This window comes from Saccopteryx bilineata, chromosome 1, assembly GCF_036850765.1.
Source record: "Saccopteryx bilineata isolate mSacBil1 chromosome 1, mSacBil1_pri_phased_curated, whole genome shotgun sequence".
In the NCBI taxonomy this organism is placed as follows: Eukaryota; Metazoa; Chordata; class Mammalia; order Chiroptera; family Emballonuridae; genus Saccopteryx; species Saccopteryx bilineata.
The window spans coordinates 159,561,533-159,587,720 of NC_089490.1; the positions used below are offsets into that span (position 1 = coordinate 159,561,533).

Here is a 26,188-nt window from a genome sequence, read left to right on the forward strand (position 1 = left end):
GGTCGCTTGCTTGAGTGTGGGATCATAGACATGACCCATTGGTTGCTGGCTTGAGCCCAAGGTCACTGGCTTGAGCAAGGGGTCACTGGCTCTGCTGGATCCCCCTAGTCAAGGCACATATGAGAAAGCAATCAATGAACAACTGAAGTGTGTAACTATGAGTTGATGCTTCTCATCACTCTCCCTTTCTGTCTGTCTGTCTCTCTCTCGTGCAAAAAAAAAAGAAAAAAAGAAATGCTCACAGAGCACACCAATAACTAAAATTGGAAAGACTAGTTTTATCATTGCAATTGTGACCATATTAATTATGCATAGTTTATTATTATATTAAATGTAAATGGATTCCACTTTCAGAAAATACAATAAAACTAACCTAAAGAGCAATTTAGAAGTTGACTATTTGTATTTCAAAGGGATTCTTCAATTTTAAAAAGGATTCACTGCAGCTTTTTCATAGAATATAATACCCCTGTGGTTTTAAAAATCATTTAAGAATTTAATTTACACATAATTTTTCAGGAACTCATTTATTATACAAAACGATGCACAATTCTGCTTGTGTGTAAACCATGCCATAAATAAAGGCTCATAAAAGTTACCTAATTAACTATGACTATAAGAATAAATATAAACATGGTTATAATGCATAGAAAACCACTAGAAAAAATATCCTTGTATTATTTACTTTTTATGATTATATGAAAATGCTCTACCTTGGTAATTTCTATCCTAAAAAGAACATTAGTATGTCCATTATGCCCTTCCCTAATAATAGATTTATTGGAAAAGTTTTCCTTATAAATGATACCAAAATAAACTTCAGCTCCTCTAGAAGAATCCTAAAACACTTGAATTAGTAAAGTAGAGTTTGATGACCCATACATAACAAATACAGCACATTACCCACAGAGTCCCAGTGTCAGAACTGTTGGGAGTGTGAGACAGGGACACAGAAATCCAGGACCGGTATAGTGAGGAGCCCCACAGTCCTAACCTCCCACGGACTGTGGTTTGGGAGTGTCAGATAAGGGCTCTCAATGGACATGGTTGTCTTGAAAAGGGCTATTAAGTTCTCAGGAAAGGAGAATTTTGAAGTCATAGTATACTTCCCTTGAACCAACTCACTTCTCCAAGTTCAAGTGTGATCACTTAGTCTAAGTTCTAGAATTCCTAAATAGCTAATGTTTGCAAGTTTGTTGCATTTTGTCCCAAATTTACCTTAGGCTTGGTAACATGAAGTTCTTTTACCATTTGAATGTAGTGCTTCTTCCATATACCCTGCTCAAAGGGAGTTGGAGAGAAATTGATGCACCAGTTAAACCGTAAACATTTGAGCATCCAGAGCTGATCCAGCTCAGTTAAGTTCTTCCAGTGCCAGCTCACCTGGAGAAACAACAACCATTGTCGGGGAAAACAAACTACTCAGTTTACATGTCTACTTTCTCTAGGTTTTAAGCTGTCACCCTGGGCCCTAGATAATTTTTCTAAATCTTTTCCTCCAATTCACAGCTTAAATAGTTACCTGCTACCTCAAGTGCTTCCTGCCCATGCAGAATGATTTTCTTTTTTATTTTATTTTATTTATTCATTTTAGAGAGGAGAGAGAAAGGGAGAGAGAGTGACAGAGAGGGAGAGAGAGAGGAGAGAGAGACAGAGAGAGAAGGTGGGGAGGAGCTGGAAGCATCAACTCCCATATGTGCCTTGACCAGGCAAGCCCAGGGTTTCGAACCGGCAACCTCAGCATTTCCAGGTCGATGCTTTATCCACTGCGCCACCACAGGTCAGGCCAGAATGATTTTCTTTACATTTTAATTCAGACTTAGAATCCGAGTTAACATATATTTATAGAGAACCTATTAATCATCCACGTAGCAACCTAAGGAAGTAAATATAAGTATTACTCTCATATTGCAAATGAAAAAACTGAGGGTCAAGTAGACTTTGGAATTTCCTAAAGGTTTCTGAATTTCATGTGAAAGTTATATGAGAGTTATAGAAACACAGGTCCGCACATTGTTTACTCTTTTCATGATATGCATCTGTCTTCTCTCCATTCTTATAATTTAACTAAATATAAATTTTATAAACAGAATGCAAATACTGATACTATATGGTGTGTTTTGCATAGCCTTTAAGATTCCATACAGCACAAAGTATTTGTCCTATATATTTCATTTCCATTGCATTACGGTCAATCTACACATCCAGCATAAAGGAGAGATGACTCTATGTGTAATACCAGTATTAGAATTTATTCCAAATATTGAATAAGTCTTACTAGAAACTAGGATCAAATTCATATATAAAGTTGAGAATAGAGGTCTGTGTCTTAGCTGTAAGAATTGCAAAGATGGCCTGGTCTGTGGTGGCGCAATGGATAAAGCGTCAACCTGGAATGCTGAGGTTGCTGGTTTGAAACCCTGGGTTCGCCTGTTCAAGGCACATACAACAAGCAATCAATGAACAACTAAAGTGAAGTAACTACCACTTGATACTTCTTGCTCTCTCTCTCTCTCTCTCTCTCTGTAAAATCAATAAATAAAATCTTTATTAAAAAAAAAAGAATTGCAAAGATGACTACTAACCTTCAAACCCAGATTTCATCCTTGGAAAACTGGCCTCTTTTTCAAGATTAACTGATTAATAATTTTGAACACCAGAAAAAAAGAACCAAAAAACCTAGAACATTATAATGGGCTTACTATTCATACAACCATTCCTCTATCACCTCTCTCCTTCCCTCCATCTGATCACCATGTATTGAGTTCCTGCTATGTTTAGCACTGTTTTATGTTCTGGACATGAGACAGCAGGAGAGAGGAGGGCACAATTAGAAGAAATAAGAGGTTCAGGGTTGGAAGAAGAAAAACGTCTAGAGCAGGGGTTGGGAACCTATGGCTCGCGAGCCAGATGTGGCTCTTTTGATGGCTGCATCTGGCTTGCAGACAAATCTTTAATAAAAAAATAATAATGTTAAAAATATAAAACATTCTCATGTATTACAATCCATTAATTTCCTACCGCTCATGTTTATGGTTGTGGGTGGCTGGAGCCAATCACAGCTGTCCTCCAGGACAACACCAAATTTTTATTGGATAATGTGTAACGTACACGGGTCGTTGTATGGCTCTCACGGAATTACATTTTAAGATATGTGGCGTTCATGGCTCTCTCAGCCAAAAAGTTTCCTGACCCCTGGTCTAGAGGATCTGATAGAGCCCCCCACCCCACCCCTGCAAGCAGGAACAAAAATCACATCTACTTTGTCCAACCCAGACTGAAACAACACCAACCTTACTCCCTATATGGTTAATTCACACAGAATTCAATGGAGAGGTGGGGTTTTAGAGGAAGGGGATGGGGAGGAAATTGTCTGAATTCTCATTCTTTTCCTCCTTTCCCTTAAATCTTATTTAGACCTGAGTATTTAAGCTAGTTTTTACCCCCAGGGTAAATAAGGTTGTGTATGTTTTGTTTTTGCTCTTCAGTGTTTCTGAGGGGCTTTTTTAAGGTAGAAGAATGAGGAGAATTGAAGGATAGAGAGGAGCTTTCAAAACTATAAATGCCACCCCCTTATATCTTTCAAACAGCTCAAAGTTCATTTCAGTACAATGAATTTGTTTACTTTAAATCTAGATGAAGAATAACTATCTGTGTCTCCCTCACAGTGCCCATAGGTAATAGAAATAGCTATTTCAAATAACATTTCCCTTGAATGATAACACTCTCACGTGGAAAACTTGGAAACTTCGGAGAAGTTTAAAGAAAATACGCATAATGCAATCAATCAAAATGACCATTATTAACAACAGGCAGGGCTCTTCTCTTTCTTATCTTTTTTAAGGCAAGTATGAAAGAAAACTGGAAAACTATATATAATTTCAAATTGTGCTTTCTTCATTTTATATATCATAAGTATCTCTGTTCTTCCAAATCATGTTTTCTAATAGCTGCATAATAATTCATCATACGGCTATATAATACTGTCCTATTACTGAACATTTAGGATGCTATGCTCTATTTAAAAACTATTTCATTTCTAGAATAAATAATAAATGTACATTAATACTAAATTCAAAGATCTAACGGGGCACACAGGACAAAGGAAGTCTCTCTCTCACCCCCGTCCTCTAGTCTCTCGTTTCCTTCCTAGATGTAACCACTGCTACCAGCCAGACCTATATTAACAAATATGTATGTATTCTTTTATCTCTACAAAATGGTAGGACAATTCTGTACCTTTACTTTTTTCACTGATGATACATCTTTTTCACTGATGATACATTTTGCGTTGCAATTTACAATGGTGGACATTTTCATTGTTTCCAAACTGTTGCTATTACAAACACTGTTGTAACATCCTTACACAGACATAATTTTGCATATGTTGAAGTATACCCATCAGACAAATTCTAAGAAGTGGATCTGCTGAGTCAAAGGGAATCTTTACTTTAAATTATAATACAAATTGTTCTCTGTGGTGGTTTTGCCAATTTATCTACAAACCATTTATGAAAGTGCTTGTTTCTTCACATTCTCACCAATATAGAATATTATTTAAAATTTTTAACAGTCAATCTGAATCAAGAAGAAGGCATGCCATAGTGAGACTGAGCATATTATACATTTTAAAAACATCTACATTTCTTTCTGTGAACTACTTGTTCATTTCCTTTGCTCATTTTTCTGTTGGGTTGTTGGTCTTTTTTTTTCTTTCTTAATATAGATTTATAGGAGTTCTTGAAAAAATAAGGATATTAACCATTCATTGGCAATATGTGTTTTTTCTGTTTGGATTTATTTATGATACTTTTTTATAAAGAAAATTTTAATTTTTATAGGTACAATTTAAAATGTAGCTTTCTTATAAATATATTATAATTAATATATATAATAAATAAGGCAAGAATTTAAATTGTATATTTTCTTTTATGGTTTCTGGTTATAGAATACTCACAAAGACCTCCTTTCCTACATTTTCTTTGAGTTCTTTAATGGCTTCCTTTGATTTCATATCAATCTTTTATCCTACTAGAAAAAAATTTTTCCAGATAGCTACCCAATTTTCCCAACACCATTTATTAACTAATTCGTCTTTTTTACTGAATTCATTTTCTTAATTTTAAAAATGAAAGTTAACATTTTGCACATGCATGAATGCATGCCAAACAGGACATTTCTGGTGTTACTAGACTCTATGAAAAGACTCACATAAATAACTACCAGTTTCATAGCTAAAGTAATTTAATTACACTTAATCAACCATGGAATTACTTGTAGGCAAATAACGGTCAGTTCCTTTTCCAAATCTGTGAATGCGTTTGCTCACTATAAACTCTTCTGGACTCATATTCTTTTGTATATCTCATTAGCACCTTATTTTGAGCTTTTCTATTTATGAATGGCCTGCACTGTAAATTTAGTATTTTATTGTAGTTGTATGCTTTGCAATTTAAGACTATCCTGCTGATGAACCATTTCTCCTATGGGTGCTCGTCCCACCAACTAGCTAATTTTTTGCGTGTGGACATTAATGACATCTTACACTCCCCCACACACCTTTTGAGCACTAAATACAGAGTTAAACACAAAGGACATGGGCGAATCCAAACTACGTGGACTAAACCTACTGATCATCTCATCTATTTATTGGTTTTGTGCACAGTAAGTTCTCACTTAACACCATCAATAGGTTCAGCAGCTTTAACTGAAATGACAAATAATGAAACCAGTTTTACCACAGGCTAATTGATATAAACAAGAATTAAGTCGCAATGGCATCTCATCGACATTATAACAAAGCATCTCCTCAATATTATAACAAAACAAACTTAAACAAAACAATGTTATATGAGGACCTGTGACATATGCTTCCTCCAACCAAGTTCCAGAGTTTCTAGGCTGTTCTCACAAAATGCCTCTACACTGCTTCTTTGCCTTTACCTGTGCACAACGACAAAGGCTTCGGGGGTCCAGGAAAGAAAAGATGTATAAAGATAGCATCCTGGGCAGCTTGGTAGTAAAATCCAGAGCTTCTGCTGGAATTCTTTCCTGAAGCTTTCGACAGCAGAACTTCTGCTGTGACAGGGAGCAGCGTTCTAACAGGCCCGTCAGGATTCTTCTTCTTTGAGAGTCTGTCCATTTGTCAAACTGTAAAAAGAAAGAAAGAAAAGAAAATGCTCCAGGTTCAATTTGATCTGATACCAGAGATTCATTATGAAGAAGAGATAAAAAAAATGGCATAGAAAGTGAGTTTGGTAATTTATTCCTCATGAAGAGCAAGTATTTCTTTCACTAATTAGTAAATTCCACATTTTGCCACCCACATGCCCTTTCTAACATTTATATGTGTCAACCTGTGCGAGATCTGAGTGTGTACAGAGTGCATGTAACCTCAGAACTTGCAGTTAATTAGAACAGTAAGTTGGGAGCTGGCCGTATTCATAAACTGAGAAAACATATATTTATGAAATACAATGTCAAGATAAGGTGCCTGGGCAGCCCCTCTCCTCCCAAAGACTTGTGGATGAACTCGTAAGTGCCAAACTCAACACCAGAAACAAACTTTTGCATTCACAGGTGGAAATAAGGTATTCCCTGCAAATAACCCTGAGAAGGGGAGTGTATTGGGTCAAAGTCCCACTAACGTGTAAATGACTGAGGTGACTCCAGAGGAAATATCAGTAGAACGACTGTATAAAAAGAATTCCAGAGACAAAAAGTAGATGCTGAGTAATTTGGTACAGACCAAACTTTGGTTGCTTCACAATTTTCCCCAGAGATAACCCTAAATCAGTCCCAAGATCAGTGACTGATTAAACCTAAGAACTTCAGGGTTGACTAAAACCCAGAGAAAAGCTGTAGGGCAGGGGTCGGGAACCTTTTTGGCTGAGAGAGCCATGAACACTGCATATTTTTAAATGTAATTCCGCCCTGGCCGGTTTGCTCAGTGGTAGAGCGTCGGCCTGGTGTGCAGGAGTCCTAGGTTCGATTCCTGGCCAGGGCACACAGGAGAAGCGCCCATCTGCTTCTCCACCCCTCCCCCTCTCCCTCCTCTCTGTCTCTCTCTTCCTCTCCCGCAGCCAAGGTTCCATTGGAGCAAAGTTGGCCTGGGCGCTGAGGATGGCTCTATGGCCTCTGCCTCAGGCACTAGAATGGCGCTGGGTACAACAGAGCAACGCCCCAGATGGGCAGAGCATCGCCCCCTGCTGGGCATGCCAGGTGGATCCCGGTCGGGCACATGCGGGAGTCTGACTGCTTCCCTGTTTCCAACTTCAGAAAAATACAAAAAAAAAAAAAAAGTAATTCCGTGAGGGCCATGCAATGACCCGTGTACCTTACACATTATCCAATAAAAATTTGGTGTTGTCCTGGAGGACAGCTGTGATTGGCTCCAGCCACCCGCAACCATAAACATGAGCGGTAGGAAATTAATGGATTGTAATACATGAGAATGTTTTATATTTTTAACGTTATTATTATTTTTTTAATTAAAGATTTGTCTGCGAGCCAGATGCAGCCATCAAAAGAGCCACATCTGGCTCGCAAGTCATAGGTTCCTGACCCCTGCTCTATGGAAACACCTACCAACTGAATAAGCCACTTTTCCAGAGTCTAAATCTCTTTTGTTCTTTTGTCCATTAGAGAGAACAGGGAAGTTTGGGGATAGTTGTATTTTTATACTATTGCAGTGGTCCCCAACCCCTGGGCTGCAGACCGGTACCGGTCTGTGGGCCATTTGGTACCGGTTCACAGAGAAAGAATAAATAACTTACATTATTTCCGTTTTACTTATATTTAAGTCTAAACGATGTTTTATTTTTAAAAAATGACCAATTCCCTCTGTTACATCCGTCTAAGACTCACTCTTGACGCTTGTCTCGGTCACGTGATACATTTATCCATCCCACCCTAAAGGCCGGTCCGTGAAAATATTTTCTGACATTAAACCGGTCCGTGGCCCAAAAAAGGTTGGGGACCACTGTACTATTGCATTTTACATATAGCTATTTATTACAGTTATGAAAAAGTAATTAGAATTTTATAATGAACTTTATACACTGACTACCTAAAAAGGCATATAATCTATATAACAATCCAAAAGCAAAAATGTATTTTGGACAAGCCTTATAGTCAACTTCATTGTAGTCATACAATGTAATTTTTTAATTAGTAAGAATTATTGTAATTAAAACTATTCACTATTTAGATCTATTTGATGACCCACCAATCTTACTTGGGAGACTATAATTCAAAAGGGCAAAAAATCTAAAATGAATAAAAACATCAAAAATTTTAACTTACAAATAAGTGGATAGAGTGGATTCATGTGTGTTTCCTGATTTGTCCTATCCCTGTTTCTGTACAATCCATATCTCCAACTTCTTTCCATTTGTAGTGGATTATTGGAATGGATAGAGAAAAACCAGAACAGAATGGCTAGGGTCAGGGAAAGAAGCAGGCCCAGCAGGATGCACTGACCTATAAAATAAAGAGCCACAGGGAAACAGAAGAGCTTTGGGATTTTGGCTTGTTGGGAGTTTGGGGGCTCAGACTGTCATTGCCTGAACAGCAGGTACAGAGTGTGAGACAACTGAAGAATAAAGGAAGGAGATATGAAAAGTATTAAGAGTTGTGAACTGGATTCTCTGTGATTTTTTTCTTTAAGAGACACAACGAAAATTGGAATTTATTTTTTAAATTACTTTGTAGGCAATGTTCTGTGGCTCTGTAGAAACTGAGCTTCATGGGGACATAGAATGGTTACGGTCACAAAACAATTTTTCTGAAATACTATTATCACTGCAAGAAATCAGAAATAACCCAAAATGCCTAACTGGGGGGGATCCGCTAAGCAAACCGTAATACGTATATCAGCCGGAGAAAAGAAAGTGCGGCATTATGGTGATGGTGGATTTGGGAGTGAGACCACTGGGAGTCTCACAATATTCTACTATTTCTAATACTAGAAATAAATTACTAAATTCCAGTTCCACCACTAACAACCTCTCTCAGCCTCAGATTTCTCATTTATACATTAAGAATAATTATATCTACATGGTAGGACTGTTGTGAGGAATAAATAAAATATAGGTGTATAAAATTCTTGATAGGGTGCCTGACTCTGTAGACATGGCAGCTATTATAACTATCATAATGAAGTTTAAAATAATAAGTATTGGGTTAAATCAATGTAAAAAGAAAATACATGTAAGCAATTAAGTTAAAAGGCATAATGTTACCATGTTTGTACATTGTCAAGGATGGGGAACACATTGAGAATGGCTGAAGTTTTCTTGTCTACCTTCATTGATGCTCACCTAAAGAGAACGGGCTCAAATTGAAGGAGTGACTTAAAATTAATAAAAAGAGCATCAGGAATATAAAATGATGAGAAAATCTTTCAAAGAAAACACCAAAACATTTTTTTAGAGGCTGAAAAGATGATTAAATTGGTTTCTCATTTCCCTGGTTACAAAGGCCAAAGGTAATTTAAATTTGGTTTTGATAGTGTTGTTTGCCTCCAGGCATTTTCCTTTCTAATTGTGTTTGTTTAGGCTAATAGAAAACGAATTTGCGTTCTTTGAGCTCCTACCAATTGAAAGTGATGACTCAGAAGAAGGTTTAACAGTTGGGGGAAATCTCTCTGGCATTTGAGGTAATAGGAATAATCCAAATAGTAAGTAATCCATAGAATAGTCAACTGTGCAGGAATTTGGTACACAGAATAGTTAACTGTACAGGAATTTGGTAATCTCTCCCATCTCTCACATCATCTCTCAAGTAAAAATACCCATAACACAGTAGCATCAATCTAATGTGTGAGACTGGGGAGCTGCTAGGACAATTTTCCTACCCTGGTCTCATTTGTGGTAACTTGCTTCACAGTTCTTTTTTCTTTTTTTTTTAAGATTTTATTTATTCATTTTAGAGAGGAGGGGGGGGAGGGAAGAGGAGCAGGAAGCATCAACTCCCATATGTGCCTTGACCAGGCAAGCACAGGGTTTTGAACCAGCAACCTCAGCATTCCAGGTTGATGCTTTAGTCACTAGACCACCACAGGTCAGGCCATCTGTTACATTATATCATGTTAAATGATTTACATTTAGCCCTGGCCGGTTGGCTCAGCGGTAGAGCGTCGGCCTAGCGTGCGGAGGACCCGGGTTCGATTCCCGGCCAGGGCACACAGGAGAAGCGCCCATTTGCTTCTCCACCCCTCCGCCGCGCTTTCCTCTCTGTCTCTCTCTTCCCCTCCCGCAGCCAAGGCTCCATTGGAGCAAAGATGGCCCGGGCGCTGGGGATGGCTCTGTGGCCTCTGCCTCAGGCGCTAGAGTGGCTCTGGTCGCAATATGGCGACGTCCAGGATGGGCAGAGCATCGCCCCCTGGTGGGCAGAGCTTCGCCCCTGGTGGGCGTGCCGGGTGGATCCCGGTTGGGCGCATGCGGGAGTCTGTCTGACTGTCTCTCCCTGTTTCCAGCTTCAGAAAAAAAAAAAAAAAAAATGAAGAAAAAAAAAATAAAAAAAAAAAAAATAAAAAAAAAAATGATTTACATTTATATTTTATAATTATTCTAATGCCTTTTTAAAGGACTTTCTTGACTCAATAGAATTGTGAAAATCCTATTTTTTGGAGTAGTTGGAGTACAAGGATTCTTGCGGCAGTTTCCGGAAGTGAGGACAGCTGCTAGCGATGACGGTCCATTTATAGCACACTGAGTGGCACAGCAAAGTTCCCGGGAAGTGAGGGACAAGATTAAGAGGGAGGCTTGTTATTTTTTTTCTAATTGGTTATATTATCTTAATTTGGTGGAGTTTCTGAGTCCTGTTGTCAAAAACTTAATTTCACAATTAAAAGATGAATAAATACATCCTGTCTTAAAAGTTTCAAATAGATATGAATATAATCAAACACGAACATCCTCTTTAAACACCCCTCCCCATCAAATCTCACTCTATTCCCCAGAAATAACCACTGTTCAGTTTGATGTTTGTGCATTTCTATGCATTTACATACACATATATCCATCAATAGAGAAGCAATTAGATAGGTTAGAGTATACCCATTCTGTGGAATCCTATACAGAAGTTTAAAAAACAAACAAAATACAGCCATAAATATCTTGATATGAAATAAACTCCAAAGGGTATTGTTTTCTCATTCATTCATAGTAGGATGGATATGTGGGGATCTATTTACTTATTTTACTGCCAATACCATTTAGGTTACTTCTGATATAACAACAGAACAAAGCAAAACAAAAAACCATGCAATAGCCTAGAACGTGCCTTTTCATGTCCCATGTGAACATTTCTCTAGTATAGTTAAATGGAAGTGGAATTACAGGTTCAAAGAGTATTTGCATTTAAGAATTTAATAGAGCCTGTCAAACTGTCTTTTAAACATTGTTACCATTTTTTTTTTAAATATTTTTTATTTATTCATTTTAGAGAGGAGAGAGAGACAGACAGACAGACAGAAAGGAGGAGCAGGAAGCATCAACTCCCACATGTGCCCTGACCAGGCAAGCCCAGGGCTGCGAACCGGCGTCCTTAGTGTTTCCAGGTCAACACTCCATCCACTGCGCCCCCACAGGTCAGGCTAAACATTGTTACCATTTTAATATTCTCTCCAATTGTGTTTAAGCATATCCTCCTATTCACCAATGAATCTGAATTTGGATATTATCTGTCTCTCTAATTTCTGCCACATAGACAAAGGAAGGAATTGGGAGTCTCATTGTTTAATTTGTATTTCTCTAATTTTAGTAAAATAGAGCATCTTTTATATGTTTATTGGGCATTTGTATATTTTTGTATATTTCTCATTCTTCTATGGGCCTATTATTCTGTAAAACATTTTGTATTTTTCTTGATTTGTAGGAACTCTTTATATAAGGTCTACTGGATAGTTCTGTCTGTTTTTGGAATAAAACAAAATACAAATTTTTCTTACCGTCAATAAACTTTATTAAATAATATAATTGCCATTATTATTAATGATTTCTTGCCAGCGTGAGAGCAATTTGTATATCCTATTTTTTTTTTTTTTGTATTTTTCTGAAGCTGGAAACGGGGAGAGACAGTCAGACAGACTCTCGCATGAGCCCGACCGGGATCCACCCGGCACGCCCTCCAGGGGGTGACGCTCTGCCCACCAGGGGGCGATGCTCTGCCCCTCTAGGGCGTAGTGTTGTGACCAGAGCCACTCTAGCGCCTGGGGCAGAGGCCAAGGAGCCATCCCCAGCGCCCGGGCCATCTTTGCTCCAATGGAGCCTCGCTGCGGGAGGGGAAGAGAGAGACAGAGAGGAAGGAGAGGGGGAGGGGTGGAGAAGCAGATGGGCGCTTCCCCTGTGTGCCCTGGCCAGGAATCGAACCCGGGACTTCTGCACGCCAGGCTGACGCTCTACCACTGAGCCAACCGGCCAGGGCTTATATCTTATTTTTGATAAATGTTTTATCTTTTGATGCAAAAATTTGAACCAGTGCTTGTTTGATATCTTCTTCATTTTTGAATTTTTTGCCCTTCAGAAAATTTTGTAAGGACAAAAACAAGTGATAGTCGGAGGGTGCTAAGTCCGGGGAATATGGTGGATGTGACAGACATGCTTCTGTAGCATTTCTTCCTTGTTGAAATTCGTAAAAATTACAGTGGCGTAAATGAACTTTATCAGTAGCCATGGGTACACTATCGCTTCACACATAAGACTAACGTGAATCAACTTTGTTTTAGTTCATTTGCTACGTCAGTATGTATACATTAAGTGATAAAAATAGAGAGGCACACATGTGCCAAATAAACATGTGCTTACGTGTCAAAACTTGTGATAGAAACGGACAGAACTTTCTGGTAGACCTTATATATCCCAGATATTAATCTTTAGCATGCATTTGCAAAATATTTCCCATTTCTTTCTTGAATTTTAACGTGATTGTTTGTTTCCAGCAAGTTAAAAGAAACACCATCTATTTTTTTAAATTCTTTATAACATTACTATTATTTCTGTTAACAACACAGAAGCTGAGAAAAATGTGAGATGCTTTCTTTTCAACTAAAAATACTTCTGCTATTCTTATCTGTTGATTTGGAGGCAACTGTCTTTTCTAACGGATTGAAGGGCAGAGATTTGAGGTAAGGAATTAAGTAGTAGCATGGAACAGTAAAAGTTTCTCTTAATTTTTTTACTGTACAGAACAGACAGGACCACATGCAAATGCATGAACAAAAATGACAGTCTATGACCAAATAGGAGATAATTTTGGATTATCTATCATTAAATAGGTTTCATATTACATCTTAACCTCACAGTGTCCAGATTGTTTTAAAATGACTTTACTTCTCATACTATATTGAATTTTAAAATCACTATGATCCTTATAATAAAAATCCCAAATACTGCTATATAAAAAGAAAAATTGGTATGCTTATTTCTTTCTCTTTTTTGGAAAATACATTTCTTTTCTTTTTTTTTTTTTTCATTTTTCTGAAGCTGGAAACAGGGAGAGACAGTCAGACTCCCGCATGCGCCCGACCGGGATCCACCCGGCACGCCCACCATGGGGCGACGCTCTGCCCACCAGGGGGCGATGCTCTGCCCATCCTGGGCGTCGCCATGTTGCAACCAGAGCCACTCTAGCGCCTGAGGTAGAGGCCACAGAGCCATCCCCAGCGCCCGGGCCATCTTTGCTCCAATGGAGCCTTGGCTGCGGGAGGGGAAGGGAGAGACAGAGAGGAAAGCGCGGCGGAGGGGTGGAGAAGCAAATGGGCGCTTCTCCTGTGTGCCCTGGCCGGGAATCAAACCCGGGTCCTCCGCACGCTAGGCCGACGCTCTACTGCTGAGCCAACCGGCCAGGGCAGAAAATACATTTCTTATGTTAGCAATCTCTTATGGTGTTCACAAAACACACAAACAAAAAAACCTCTACATGATCTAGTGAATTTAAAGAATAAGTTTGTTTTTGGGCAAAAGAGAAAAAGCAGTATCATTTATTCATTTAAATAGTACTTAGTAACTTTCTGGTAGTATCAAGGAATGTACAACAGAGAGCATGATAGAACTATGTCTGCTGCTCCCTTAGATAAGTCTACTGCAGAAGATAGGTAACTAGTGATCTTTGCAAATGTAGAGTTCTATTAGCAATGGTTATAAAAAAGAATAAACAAGATCTTTTAAAATATTTGAAGACCCTATCCAGGGTGATATTAAAATTATTTAATAATTGGCAATGCCCTCAACAAATCAAAACAGACAGAAGCTGGTCAGCCACACAAAATACTGGCTGACCATTAGCCCTGGTTATATTAATTTAGGGATTTCCACTAATAGTAAGTGGAATGATAGCTGGTGCAAAAACGGTCATTTCATAAAAGACTCTTTTTAAGTTGTTGGTAACAGATGCAAAGTTAGTTTTGTTTTGTTTTTCCAATTGATTACATTTAGAGAGACAGAGAGAAAAAATGAAGCATTCATTTGTTGTTCCACTTAGTTGTGCACTCATGGGTTGCTTTCCGTCTATGCCCTGACTGGGGATTGAACCCACAACCTTGTCATTTTGGAATGATGCTCTAACTGACTGAGCTAACCGGCCAGGGCAAAGTTAGTTTTTTCAAAACTGAATTTATTGGGGTGATATTGCCTCACAAAACCATACAGTTTTCACAGAAACACTTGAGGCCAGAAGAGAATGGCAAGAAATATTCAAAGTAATGCAGAACAAGAACTTACAACCAAGACTTCTGTATCCAGCAAGGCTATCATTTAAAATTGAAGGAGAAATAAAAAGCTTCCCAGACAAAAAAAAAAAAAAAAAACAACTCAAGGAATTCATCACAACCAAACTAATGCTGCAAGAAATGTTAAGGGGCCTGCTGTAGACAGAACAAAGCAGGGGGGAAAATCTAGTAAAAGAGGAATGTAGATTTAAAAAATAAAATGGCAATAAACAACTACATATCAATAATAACCTTAAATGTAAATGGATTAAATGCTTCAATCAAAAGACATAGGGTAGCTGAATGGATAAGAAAACAGGACCCATGCATATGCTGTCTACAGGAGATCCACCTCAAAACAAAAGATACACATAGACTGAAAGTAAAGGAATGGAAAAAAATATTTCATGCAAATGGAAATGAAAAAAAAGCTGGGGTAGCAATACTTATATATGACAAAATAAACTTTAAAACAAAGGCTATAGTAAGGGATAAAGAAGGTCACTACATAATGATAAAGGGAGCAATCCAACAGGAAGATATAACCATTATAAATATCTATGCACCTAATATAGGAGCACATAAATATATAAAGCAGACTTTGATGGACATAAAGGGCGAGATTAATAGCAATGCAATAATAGTAGGGGATTTCAATACTCCACTAACATCACTGGATAGATCCTCAAGAAAAAAATTAACAAAGAAACGGCAGACTTAAAGGACACACTAGATCAACTGGATTTAATAGATATCTTCAGAACCTTTCACCCTAACGCAACAGAATATACCTGTAGTATCCCATTGTGCAAATGTACCATAGCCTTTTTTTTTTTTTTTTTTTTTTTTTTTTTTTTTTTTTTACCATAGCTTTTTATTCACTTGTTACTGATAGACATTTGGGCTGTTTCCAGATCTCGGCTATTGTAAATAATGCTGCAATGAACATAGGGGTGCATATATTCTTTCCAATTAGTGTTTCTAGTTTCTTCAGATATATTTCCAGAAGTGGAATTTCTAGGCTAAAATCAGTTCCGTTTTCTTTTCTTTTTTTAAGAATTTATTTATTCATTTTAGACAGGAGAGAGAGAGAGAGAGAGAGAGAGAGAGAGAGGGAGAAAGTAGGGAGAAGCAGGAAGCATCAACTCCCATATTGACCAGGCAAGCCCAGGGTTTGGTTTGGTTTTGTTTTACCTGAAGTTAGAAACGGGGAGGCAGTCAGACAGACTCCCACATGTGCCCGACCAGGATCCACCCGGCATGCCCACCTGGGGGCGATGCTCTGCCCATCTGAGGCGTTACTCTGTTGTAACCAGAGCCATTCTAGCGCCTGAGGCAGAGGCCACAGAGCCATCCTCAGAGCCCGGGCTAACTTTGCTCCAATGGAGCCTTGGCTGCGGGAGGGGAAGAGAGAGACAGAGGGGGAGGGTGGAGAAACAGATGGGTGCTTCTCTTGTGTGCCCTGCCGGGAATCGAACCCGGGACTCCTGCACAACCAGGCCGATGCTCTACCGCTGAGCCAACCGGCCAGGGCCAAGCCCAGGGTTTTGAACTGGTGACCTCAGTGTTCCAGGTTGACACTTTATCCACTGCACCACCACAGGTCAAGCCTCCATTTTCAATTTTTCTGAAAAAACTCCATATTTTTTTCCCTTTTGCTTACTTTTGCTTTTTAAAATTTTTATAAGATAGGCCCTGGGTGGTTCTTGGCCTCTGCCTCAGGTGCTAGAATGGCTCCAGCTGCCGCAGAACAACGCACCAGATGGGCTGACCATCGCCCCCTGGTGGGCATGCCGGGTAGATTCCAGTCAGGCCCATGCAGAAGGCTGTCTGACTGCCTCCCTGCTTCTAATTTAGGAAAAATACAAAAAAAGTTTTTAAATAAAATTATATAACATAAAATTTACCATTTTAACCATTGTTAAGTGTAAAATTTAGTGGCATTAAGTACTTTCATATTGTTGTGCAACCATCAGCACTATCCATTGGTAGAACTTTTTCATCCTGTCAAAGTGAAACTTTATATACATTAAACAATAATTCCCCATCCTTTGGTAACCTCTATTCTACTTTCTGTCTCTATTAATTGGAATACTCCAGGCACTTCACACAACAATACTGGTCCTTTCATATCTGGCTTATTTCTCTTAGCACAATGCCTTCATGTTGTAGCACGTATCAGAATTTCTTTCTGTTTTAAGGCTGAATGATATTGCATTGTATGGATATACCACCTTTTGCTTACTCATTCATAAGTTGATGAATATATGGGTGTTTATACTTTTTTGAGTATTATGAATAATGCTGCTATGAACATTCGCGTACAAGTTTTTGCATGGCTGTATGTTTTCAATTCTCCTGGGTGGTAGGTACTATTAGATGGGGCTGTAGAGTGATTTGAGGAGTAATAAACATTGCCATGACCTAGGGATGGACAGTGACTGCTGGGACCTGTCTCTCCTTTGAGGAAAGAGTTAGAAAGTCTTCATTTGTATAAAAAATAGTGGTATCTTGTTAGACAGAAGCATGAAATTGTTACTGTAACAACTAGACACATGTGTATAAGGGTGCATGTGGATGCTAAGTAGCCAAGTGGGTGAACTGTGCTGCTTATCAAGCTATTGTCGCTCAGATCCAAACTCACCTTTCTGCACTCTGCTTTGAGTACAGAGGGCTGTGTCTCTATAAACTGCATTTCTCCTTTGACAGATGAATCTCTGCTAAACGTTGCCAATGGGGCAGGTGGAATTAGAGGGAAACTGAAGTAGGAGAGCCTTGCTCCTTTGTTTCCTTGCTGTTCCCGGCAGCGTCACTCTAACTCTTCACCCCGGCAGCAGCTGTTGATTGCAATGTCTAATTTTTTTCACACTCCCAGAACCATCGCAGTTCCTACAGGGCTTGTCCCAGCTCCAGGAGGTCCTCTCTCTGAGCTCCTGAGGTATCAGGAAAGCTGGAAGAAGACGTTACTTTCCTCTGTTGCCATGGCACCTCAGTGTTTCCTTTTTGTCCTTTCTGTTATTCAGTATTTATTTAACCCGTTCTATTTATTAAATTTAATCACATCAGTTAAAATAGCTGGTCTAATTTCTTTTCTCCTGACAACCATAACTGATACAGAAAATACCAGTCAAACGTCTCAGGCTATGTGCAGTCAAGCAGTCACCACTGATTATCTTACTTCCAAATGGAATTTTTGGGGCTCTACGGTAACATAACATAACATAACATAACATAACATAGAAGTAAGTATATTTTAAGTAGTTACCCATTTTCCAAGCAGGACTCTTCTTTCTTCAAATACCTACAATAAATAAAAAAGAATAGAATAATTTCATAATTCATGGTTTAAAATATCCATTACAAGAAATACCTCATTAAAGTATCAATAAATAAGTATTCTTTTCATCGTGTCAACTGAGTATTAAAAAGATTTCATTCTTGAGACAGTACTTTACTCCTTTTTAACTTGGACAGGTATTTTTTTCTCCATTTCTGCACGTGGAATAATTCATCTTAAAGAAGTTAAAGGCAAAAAAAAAAAAAAAAGTTAAAGGCAAGAAATAAGAAAAGAATGAGCCTGACCAGGCGGTGGCACAGTGGATAGAGCGTCAGACTGGGACACAGAGGACCCAGGTTCGAGACCCTGAGGTTGCCCGCTTGAGCGCGGGCTCATCTGGTTTGAGCATAGCTCACCAGCTTGGACCCAAGGTCGCTGGCTCGAGCAAGGGGTTACTCGGTCTGCTGCAGCTCCACGGTCAAGGCACAAATGAGAAAGCAATCAATGAACAACTAAGGTGTTGCAACGAAAAACTGATGATTGATGCTTCTAATCTCTCTCCATTCCTGTCTGTCTGTCTGTCCCTATCTATCCCTCTCTCTGACTCTCTCTGTCTCTGTAAAAAAAAAAAAGAAACTGTAAGTAAAGTAAGTGTTAGGATTTGAAAGGAAATAAAAAAATTAACAAAGAAAAAACAAGAAAATGGAGGCCCTCCCCCCAAATATTGCAGTATCAATAGTTTGAGAACATGTGAAATTTACGAATAAGCAGCTTGGTTGTATTTCAGTGTGTTGTATTTCAGTAGGTATCTATGCACTTATATGTTTATAGGATTAGAAATGTTTCTATGTATACCTCTGGGCTTACAATTCAGTGTTTATCTGTGTCAGTGTGTGTTACATACTAATTAGGACATAAACCATGTCTTTTGCATCTTTCCACCTCCAGTACAGAGTGTTATATACAGCTTATCGCAGGTACTCATGTATGGATTAAATGAATGTGGCAATGACGGTGACAATGAATATCCTTATAGATATATCGTATTGGTACATGTGAGATATTTACCTATTGGTGTGGGGTGTTTTTCCGAGCATCAGTCATATGTGTACCTGAATGAATGAAAAAGGGAAAACTAATGTGAGAATGTTTGGCTGGGGAGGGAACTATGGAGAGAGGAAGCAAGAGGAAGTAATGAGCAGATGTAAACGTCTGTCTCACTCCCACACACGCACCCTGTCTGCTTTCAAAATTGGAATCATTTTGATGGTTGCCAGATGGGAGGGGGTTGGGGGCATAAGAAAAAAGGAGAAGGAATTAAGAACTACAAATTGGTTGTTATAGAACAAAATCTGGATTCAAATATTTCTTGAACTCCTCTCCTGTATCTAACCAAAACCGATCAGTCCTGTCTCACCCAAACAGTTGTCAGGCCCGCTCCTTTTCTGGTGCCCACTGACCTAGCTCCTCCCTACTCCTACTCCACGTGATCTCTGCAGGGTTTGCTATGGGTCTCTGGTTGTGTCTGTCCATTTTATCTTCCCATGTAGGTTACAACCACTTTCTCTACATGTTCCAAGGGTTCTGTGGCAGGCCCTCAAAAAACACCTGCTGACTTAACAACAACAAAAAACTTTAAAAGTAGCACTCAAAGAAATCCTAAAGATTTTTTTGCTCAATTTTCTTGTTTTATTTATTTATTTTTTTTTCTTTTCATTTTTCTGAAGCTGGAAACAGGGAGAGACAGTCAGACAGACTCCCGCATGCGCCCGACCGGGATCCACCCGGCACGCCCACCAGGGGCGAAGCTCTGCCCACCAGGGGGCGATGCTCTGCCCATCCTGGGCGTCGCCATGTTGCAACCAGAGCCACTCTAGCGCCTGGGGCAGAGGCCACAGAGCCATCCCCAGCGCCCGGGCCATCTTTGCTCCTATGGAGCCTTGGCTGGGGGAGGGGACGAGAGAGACAGAGAGGAAAGCGCGGCGGAGGGGTGGAGAAGCAAATGGGCGCTTCTCCTGTGTGCCCTGGCCGGGAATCGAACCCGGGTCAATTTCCTTGTTTTAGAGAGGTCAATCAGAGGCCCAAAGGGGTTACATTTAAAGATTTTTTTAAATTACTGGTTCTTTTTTTTTTTTTTACAGGGACAGAGAGAGAGAGAGGGATAGACAGGGACAGACAGGAACAGAGAGAGATGAGAAGCATCAATCATTAGTTTTTCAGTTTTTTGTTGCGACACCTTAGTTGTTCATTGATTGCTTTCTCATATGTGCCTTGACCACGGGCCTTCAGCAGACCAAGTAACCCCTTGCTTGAGCCAGCGACCTTGGGTCCAAGCTGGTGAGCTTTTTTTTGCTCAAGCCAGATGAGCCTGCGCTCAAGCTGGCAACCTCGGGGTCTCGAACCTGGGTCCTTCCGCATCCCAGTCCGACGCTCTATCCACTGCACTACCACCAGGTCAGGCAAATCACTAGTTCTTAACTATCTGTTCAGTTCAACTCTGTACTTGGTTGCTCACTAGAACCTTGGCCTTCTCTATCCTTCCAGTCCAACATGCTTTGGCCTTACAACGGGAGAAGAAAGGGTTAGGTCCTAAGACTGCAATCGCCTTTCAAAAGAGAATGGGAAGACCACCATGGTGGCTGATGACAACATGGAGCATTGGAAACAAAAGGGGCACTAACTTGAAGGGGTGAGGAGAATCAGTAAGAAATAGCAGAGAGAGAGTAGGGTAGAAGGTGGGGAGTATTATCGAGGCTGAAACAGTAGCTTTTAGAGTGCCAACCACCAAGGCTAAGCAGGGTCCAAGTGATAATGGAAAAAATAAAATGGAAGAAAGATTGCTCAGAGAGTCACTTAAAATAGACTCAGGAGGCTGTTAGGGAAGTGGGGCCTATGGACATCTTGTGCCTCAATTCTCAGGGCTGCATTTAAGTTGCTAAACTTACCTCAAGGCTGTGCCATAAACATCCTGGAGCCACAGGTATCCTGGAACAACTGTTACATGGACACATATGGACTTCACTTCCTTCCTTGTCGTTTCTGCCTCCCTCATTTGCATATTAGAACTAACCAATTCCTGTTAACCTAGCCAGCCATCCTTCATTTGCACGAAAGAATTACATTTTGTGGTCTTTGCCTTTATAGACCCTGCCTTTCCTTGCTCTCTGCAGAGTGGCCACCTGAATCTGTGTCTATCGGATTGCAATTCTTTTGCTCAAATAAATGTTTTTTTGTTCAGGAATGTTATTCAGGCTAAAACCATAGTCTTTAAAGGGCTATTTAATGATCAAGTTTAAACAGGGCCCAAGCAAATCCAGTTTTTTATCCAAAGGCATCTAGACCCAAGTAGAAACTGACAGGAGTGAAGGGGGTGGGAAAACACTAAGCAAGCTCAGATCTGGTTCTAACTACCCTTGACAAGAAATATAATTTAGGACAAATTATTTAATTGTCAGGTCTTAGGTCAAGAGTCTCGTGTTCTCTAGTTTGGAGCAAGTCTTCATTTCTAAGATTTGTAATCATCTTACAGAGCTGGAAAACAAAGTATAGATTCCAAATGGAAATGTTAAAATGGATCTTCTTTCTTTGCAGAATGTTTATAACACTGTTTCCTCAGAGCCTGCTGTTAAATCAAAATCCTACCCTGTTATTTTAGTCTAGAGACACTACAGTTACATATTTCACTATGTGACATCTTTACAGTGTAGGAGTAAGACGTTTAGGGGCTTCTAAATGATGATTGAGTGATGGTAATGAGATGCTTTTTCTCAGAACACTCCTTTTACATGTACTGTACTATATCTGTGAACCATGCTCGAAAAGAAATGTTGGTCACTTTCAATTCAAATACTAGATGGCCAAGAAATACATATACTTTTAAAACATTCCTCCTCTCAAAAGTCACAATGCCTGAATTATTTTGAGATCTGTTATATCTGTTTATGCTGCTACTGCTGGGTTTTTTTGTTTCTTTGTTTTTGTTTTTAGATATCTGAAATTCAGTTCAATCATTCTTTTTAAAGCTTTCAATAAAGTTAAAATCCTGTGACTCACAGCCTGGCCAATTGGCTCAGTGGTAGAGCATCATCAGCCTGGCATGTGGATGCCCCAGGTTCAATTTCCGGACAGGACACACAGAAGAAGCACCCATCTGCTTCTTCCCCTGGCCCCTCCTTCTCTCTATCTCTTCTCACCCCCCTCCTGCAGCCATGGCTCAACTGGAATAAGTTGGCCCCAGGCACTGAGGATGGCTCTATGGCCTTTGCCTCAAGCACTAAGAAGAACTTGGTTGCTGAGCAATGGAACAATGCCCCAGACGGGCAGAGCATTCACCACATAGTGGGCTTGCCAGGTGGATCCCAGTCAGGAGGCATGCAGGAGTCTGTCTCTGCCTCCCCTTTTCTCACTGAATAAAAATAAATAAATACATAAATAAATGAAAATCTTGTGACTCTTATTTTAATCAGGAATAGTTATATGTTTCACATTTTACTATAGAATAGAAGATTAAAACAAAAACAAAAAAAACACAGGACCTCAAAATTACACCGATCATTGATGACAAAGGCCATTTTAGAAATATAGATAACCCCTTGAAATTACTGTATAAACACCGTCAGACGAGCTGTATCTTTGGCATCCACTTTTAGTCCCTTTCACACAGTCAGAATGTTAGAGCTGAAAGGGACCTTCAAGGTTATCTTATCCAATCTACCCATTTCATAAAGGAGTATAGTAAAGACCTGAGAAGGTAAGTGGCTTACTCTAGTCACGTGGAAAACTATTGGTATAGTTGATCTGGAAACAAAATGTTCAATTTCCAGAGTTATTGTTCTTTGTTTACTTGTATTTATATTTATTTAATTGTTTTAAAATTTGAAATTTGATTGCACTTTTTATTTTTTATTTTTTTTCTTTTTTCTTTCAAAGAGAGATGAGAAGCATCAATCATCAGTTTTTCGTTGCGACACTTTAGTTTTCATTGATTGCCTTCTCATATGTGCCTTGACCTGTGGGCCTTCAGAAGACCGAGTAACCCCTTGATCGAGCCAGTGACCTTGGGTCCAAGCTGGTCAGCCCTGCTCAAACCAGATGAGCCCACACTCAAGCTGGCGACCTCGGGGTCTCAAACCTGGGTCCTCTGCATCCCAGTCCGATGCTCCACCTACTGCACCACCACCCAGTCAGGCTGATTGCACTTTAAAAAAAAAAATTTTTTTTTCTTAAGTGAGAAGCGGGGAGGCAGAGAGACAGACTCCTGCATACATTCCAATCGGAATCCACCTGGAAAGCCCTCTACGGGACAATGCTCTGCCCATCTGGGGCTGTTGCTCCGTTGCTTGGCAGCTGAGCTATTTTAGCACCTGAGGCAAGGCCATGGAGCCATCCTCAGTATCTGGGGCCAAGCTGCTCCAACCGAGCCATGGCTACAGGAGGGAAAGAGAGAAAGGAGAGAAGGAGGGGTGGAAAAGCAGATGGTCGCTTCTCCTGTGTGCCCCAACCGGGAATCGAACCTGGGACATCCTCATGCCAGGCTGATGCTCTACCACCGAGCCAACCAGCCAGGGCTGATTGTACTTTTAAAGTATAAAACTGAAAGCTGTCTTCTAACAGGACCATTTCCCCAACGTCATCCAACGAGTTGGATGAAAGCACTATTAATAGCTTGATATATGCAAACACAAGCTCTTGATATATGTGTGTGTCTGTCTATTTACATTTATACACATGCAGAGATTTTAAAAAATAACTTTACTCCAAACTAGAACTTAACTAAACCAAAAAGTAATTTGTTGGAATAAAATGGGAAGGCTGAACAACAAAATAAATATTACCTCTAAAAGTTATCATTCAATTCAACAAAAGCTGGTCAAGAACCAAGCTAAGACAATGCAACGCTTGCTGTAACATACTGCCTAGAACCCCCTCCCCTAGAACTGAAGGATTTATTTTTTCCCCCACCTGCTGAGAGTGCTGCTGGCTGGCAGCCAGGAGCTTGAGAGATCTGCCTTGTCCAGGATCTTTAGGGTGGCTACAGTGTCAGTGCAGGATTTACTGAGAGTGAATCACAGCCCAGCTTCTCCCTCTGCCCCAAACATGTCCCCTCCCCTCCCCTCTCTGCCCTTCCTCTCCCCAGTGCTGGTCCCCAGAGCCCTCCCAATGAGAGGGCACCCTACTGGCACTCTCAGAGACTGCTTTTCTAGCCACCCAATCGACAACAAGTCATAGGCAATTAAGATACTTTTTTCTCCCTAGTTCCTAAATTGCTTAAGACTTCAAATTTTTCTAAGAAAATTTCTGAAATTCAAGGTATCCAATGAATACATATTTCAATACAAGTCACTTTTTCACACATGTGCAAACCTTCTCCATTCTATAGAAAAACAGATTTCAAAACTAAACACTAACATGCTGGATGTGTGTGGGGGGGAGCAGAGAAGCTGTTATATAAACTGTTGGAGAGCTAAGAGTGTTGCAAACAGGTGAACTGTTGCACTGAATAACAAAGACTTTCAATAGACCTGTGCTGTTCATGGCTAGCTGAAGGCTGATTTCTCTCTCTCTCCCTCTGTCTTTCCTTTTGTTTCTCCTGGTCCCTCCTTTTTTCTTTCTTTCACAAAGTAAGAGGAGGGGAGATGGAGAGACAGACTCCCACATACACCCTGACCAGGATCCACCCAGCAACTTGCCCATCCTCCATAGGGCCAATGCTCTTCACATCTGGGGCCATGCTCACAACCAAGCTATTTTTAGTGCTTAAGGCAGCGGCTTCAGGAGCCATCCTCAGCACCCAAGCCAATGCACTCAAACTAATTGAACCATGGCTGTGGGAGGGGAAGAGAGAGAGAGAAGGGGCATGGGGAGGAGTGGAGAAGCAGATGGCTGCTTCTGTATGTCCTGACCAGGAATTGAACCCGGGACTTCCACAAGCCAGGCCGATGCTCTACCACTGAGCCAACCAGTCAGGGCCCCTTTTCTACTCTGACTTTCCTTTCTTTTATCATTTTCCTTTTCAGTCTCTCTCTCCCTTTCATTTCTCATCATTCTGATCACTAAGCTGGTTCCTCTGCTTCCCTCCTCAGATTGCTCATTTCACATTGGAAAAGCAGAAACAGGAAAGTAGGAAGCAGGCGGGGTCAGGATCGGTGCTCCAGCTTTCCCGGATAGATGAGCATGTCTGTTAGGTTCAGAGAGGCAAAGCGTCAAATCCAGGCTAAGGAAGGAGGGGTGTAGAGACAAGAAGATGAGAGTCTGTGGAGGGAGGGCCCAGGGCAACTCCGTGTCATGTGTTTCAGGAATAATATCAGGCACTGCGGACAGAGCGAAAAGACAGAATCTCAACTCTTCACACATTAGAGCTGAGCAGCAAAGTCAGTAAAAAGTGATGATAGCAAAGAAAAGCAAGCAGGAGGAGGTTTCCCAGAGAAAATGACGTTCGAATTGACTTTTCTAGAAGGCAGTGAGGAGAGCATGTGCAAAGGCGTGAAGGTATAAGAGAGATGGCTCATCTGGGGCCACTTAGCTGGCCTGGCTATAGGATGAGAGGAAGCAGAGGCAGGGGTTGGGACTGGGAAGCTGGCCGAAGTCAGTTCATGAAGGGTCCTCAATGCTACACGTGGCAGTTTGGAATTGACCCTTCCGAGCAGGGCCTGCTATTGGTTTTCCATTATAGAATTAGATTAGTGTTTTAGAAATATCATTCCGGGATCAACACAGAGGGTGGATTGGTGCTGGTGGGGGCAGTGAAACCTGTGAGGGGTTACTACACTGCCCCAGGAAAAGGGCGATGAGGCTGTGAACTGAGAATGTGGAGTTGGAGATCTATAGGTGGATGGAGAAAAGGACCCTAGATAAAGAGCTCCAGGAGGAAGTCTCCTAGAACTTGAAAATGAATTGGATATGGAGGTGAGAGGTTGCTGGCAGACGCTCCTCCCGGGGCCTCTCACACTCCTAAATGTCTTGGAATACCAAGTATGCAAGGCCTTGACCACCATTTCTCCCAGCTTTGTTTGCAGCAAGGCAACCTTAAGCAATAAGGTACTTTCCCCCTTTTGGACCAAGAGCAAGCTTGTTTACTGCTTACAATAAAAGTAGTGGATTCTCTGGGCTCATAATTCCTTAGCTGTGACACAAGCCCACGGTGTGTGTAGCATTTATCTGAACCCTCTGCATCACACCTGTTGGACAAAGAGGGCAAGGAG

At 40.3% G+C, this 26,188-nt stretch overlaps 1 protein-coding gene across 3 annotated transcripts in view; it reads right to left on the reverse strand.

Annotated features, from left to right (window-relative positions):
- Positions 1-26,188, reverse strand: part of FBXO16 (F-box protein 16) — a 59,974-nt gene that overhangs the window by 23,498 nt on the left and 10,288 nt on the right. For 2 of the 3 annotated variants that reach the window (XM_066278594.1, XM_066278593.1), the window contains exons 3-5: positions 17,976-18,011; positions 5,944-6,150; positions 1,219-1,383 (exon numbers count right to left, since the gene is read on the reverse strand). In XM_066278594.1, coding sequence (XP_066134691.1) covers positions 1,219-1,383; positions 5,944-6,150; positions 17,976-18,011 — 408 coding nt within the window. The remainder of the gene's footprint in view (positions 1-1,218; positions 1,384-5,943; positions 6,151-17,975; positions 18,012-26,188) is intronic. The other variant, XM_066278595.1, reaches the window with a different exon arrangement.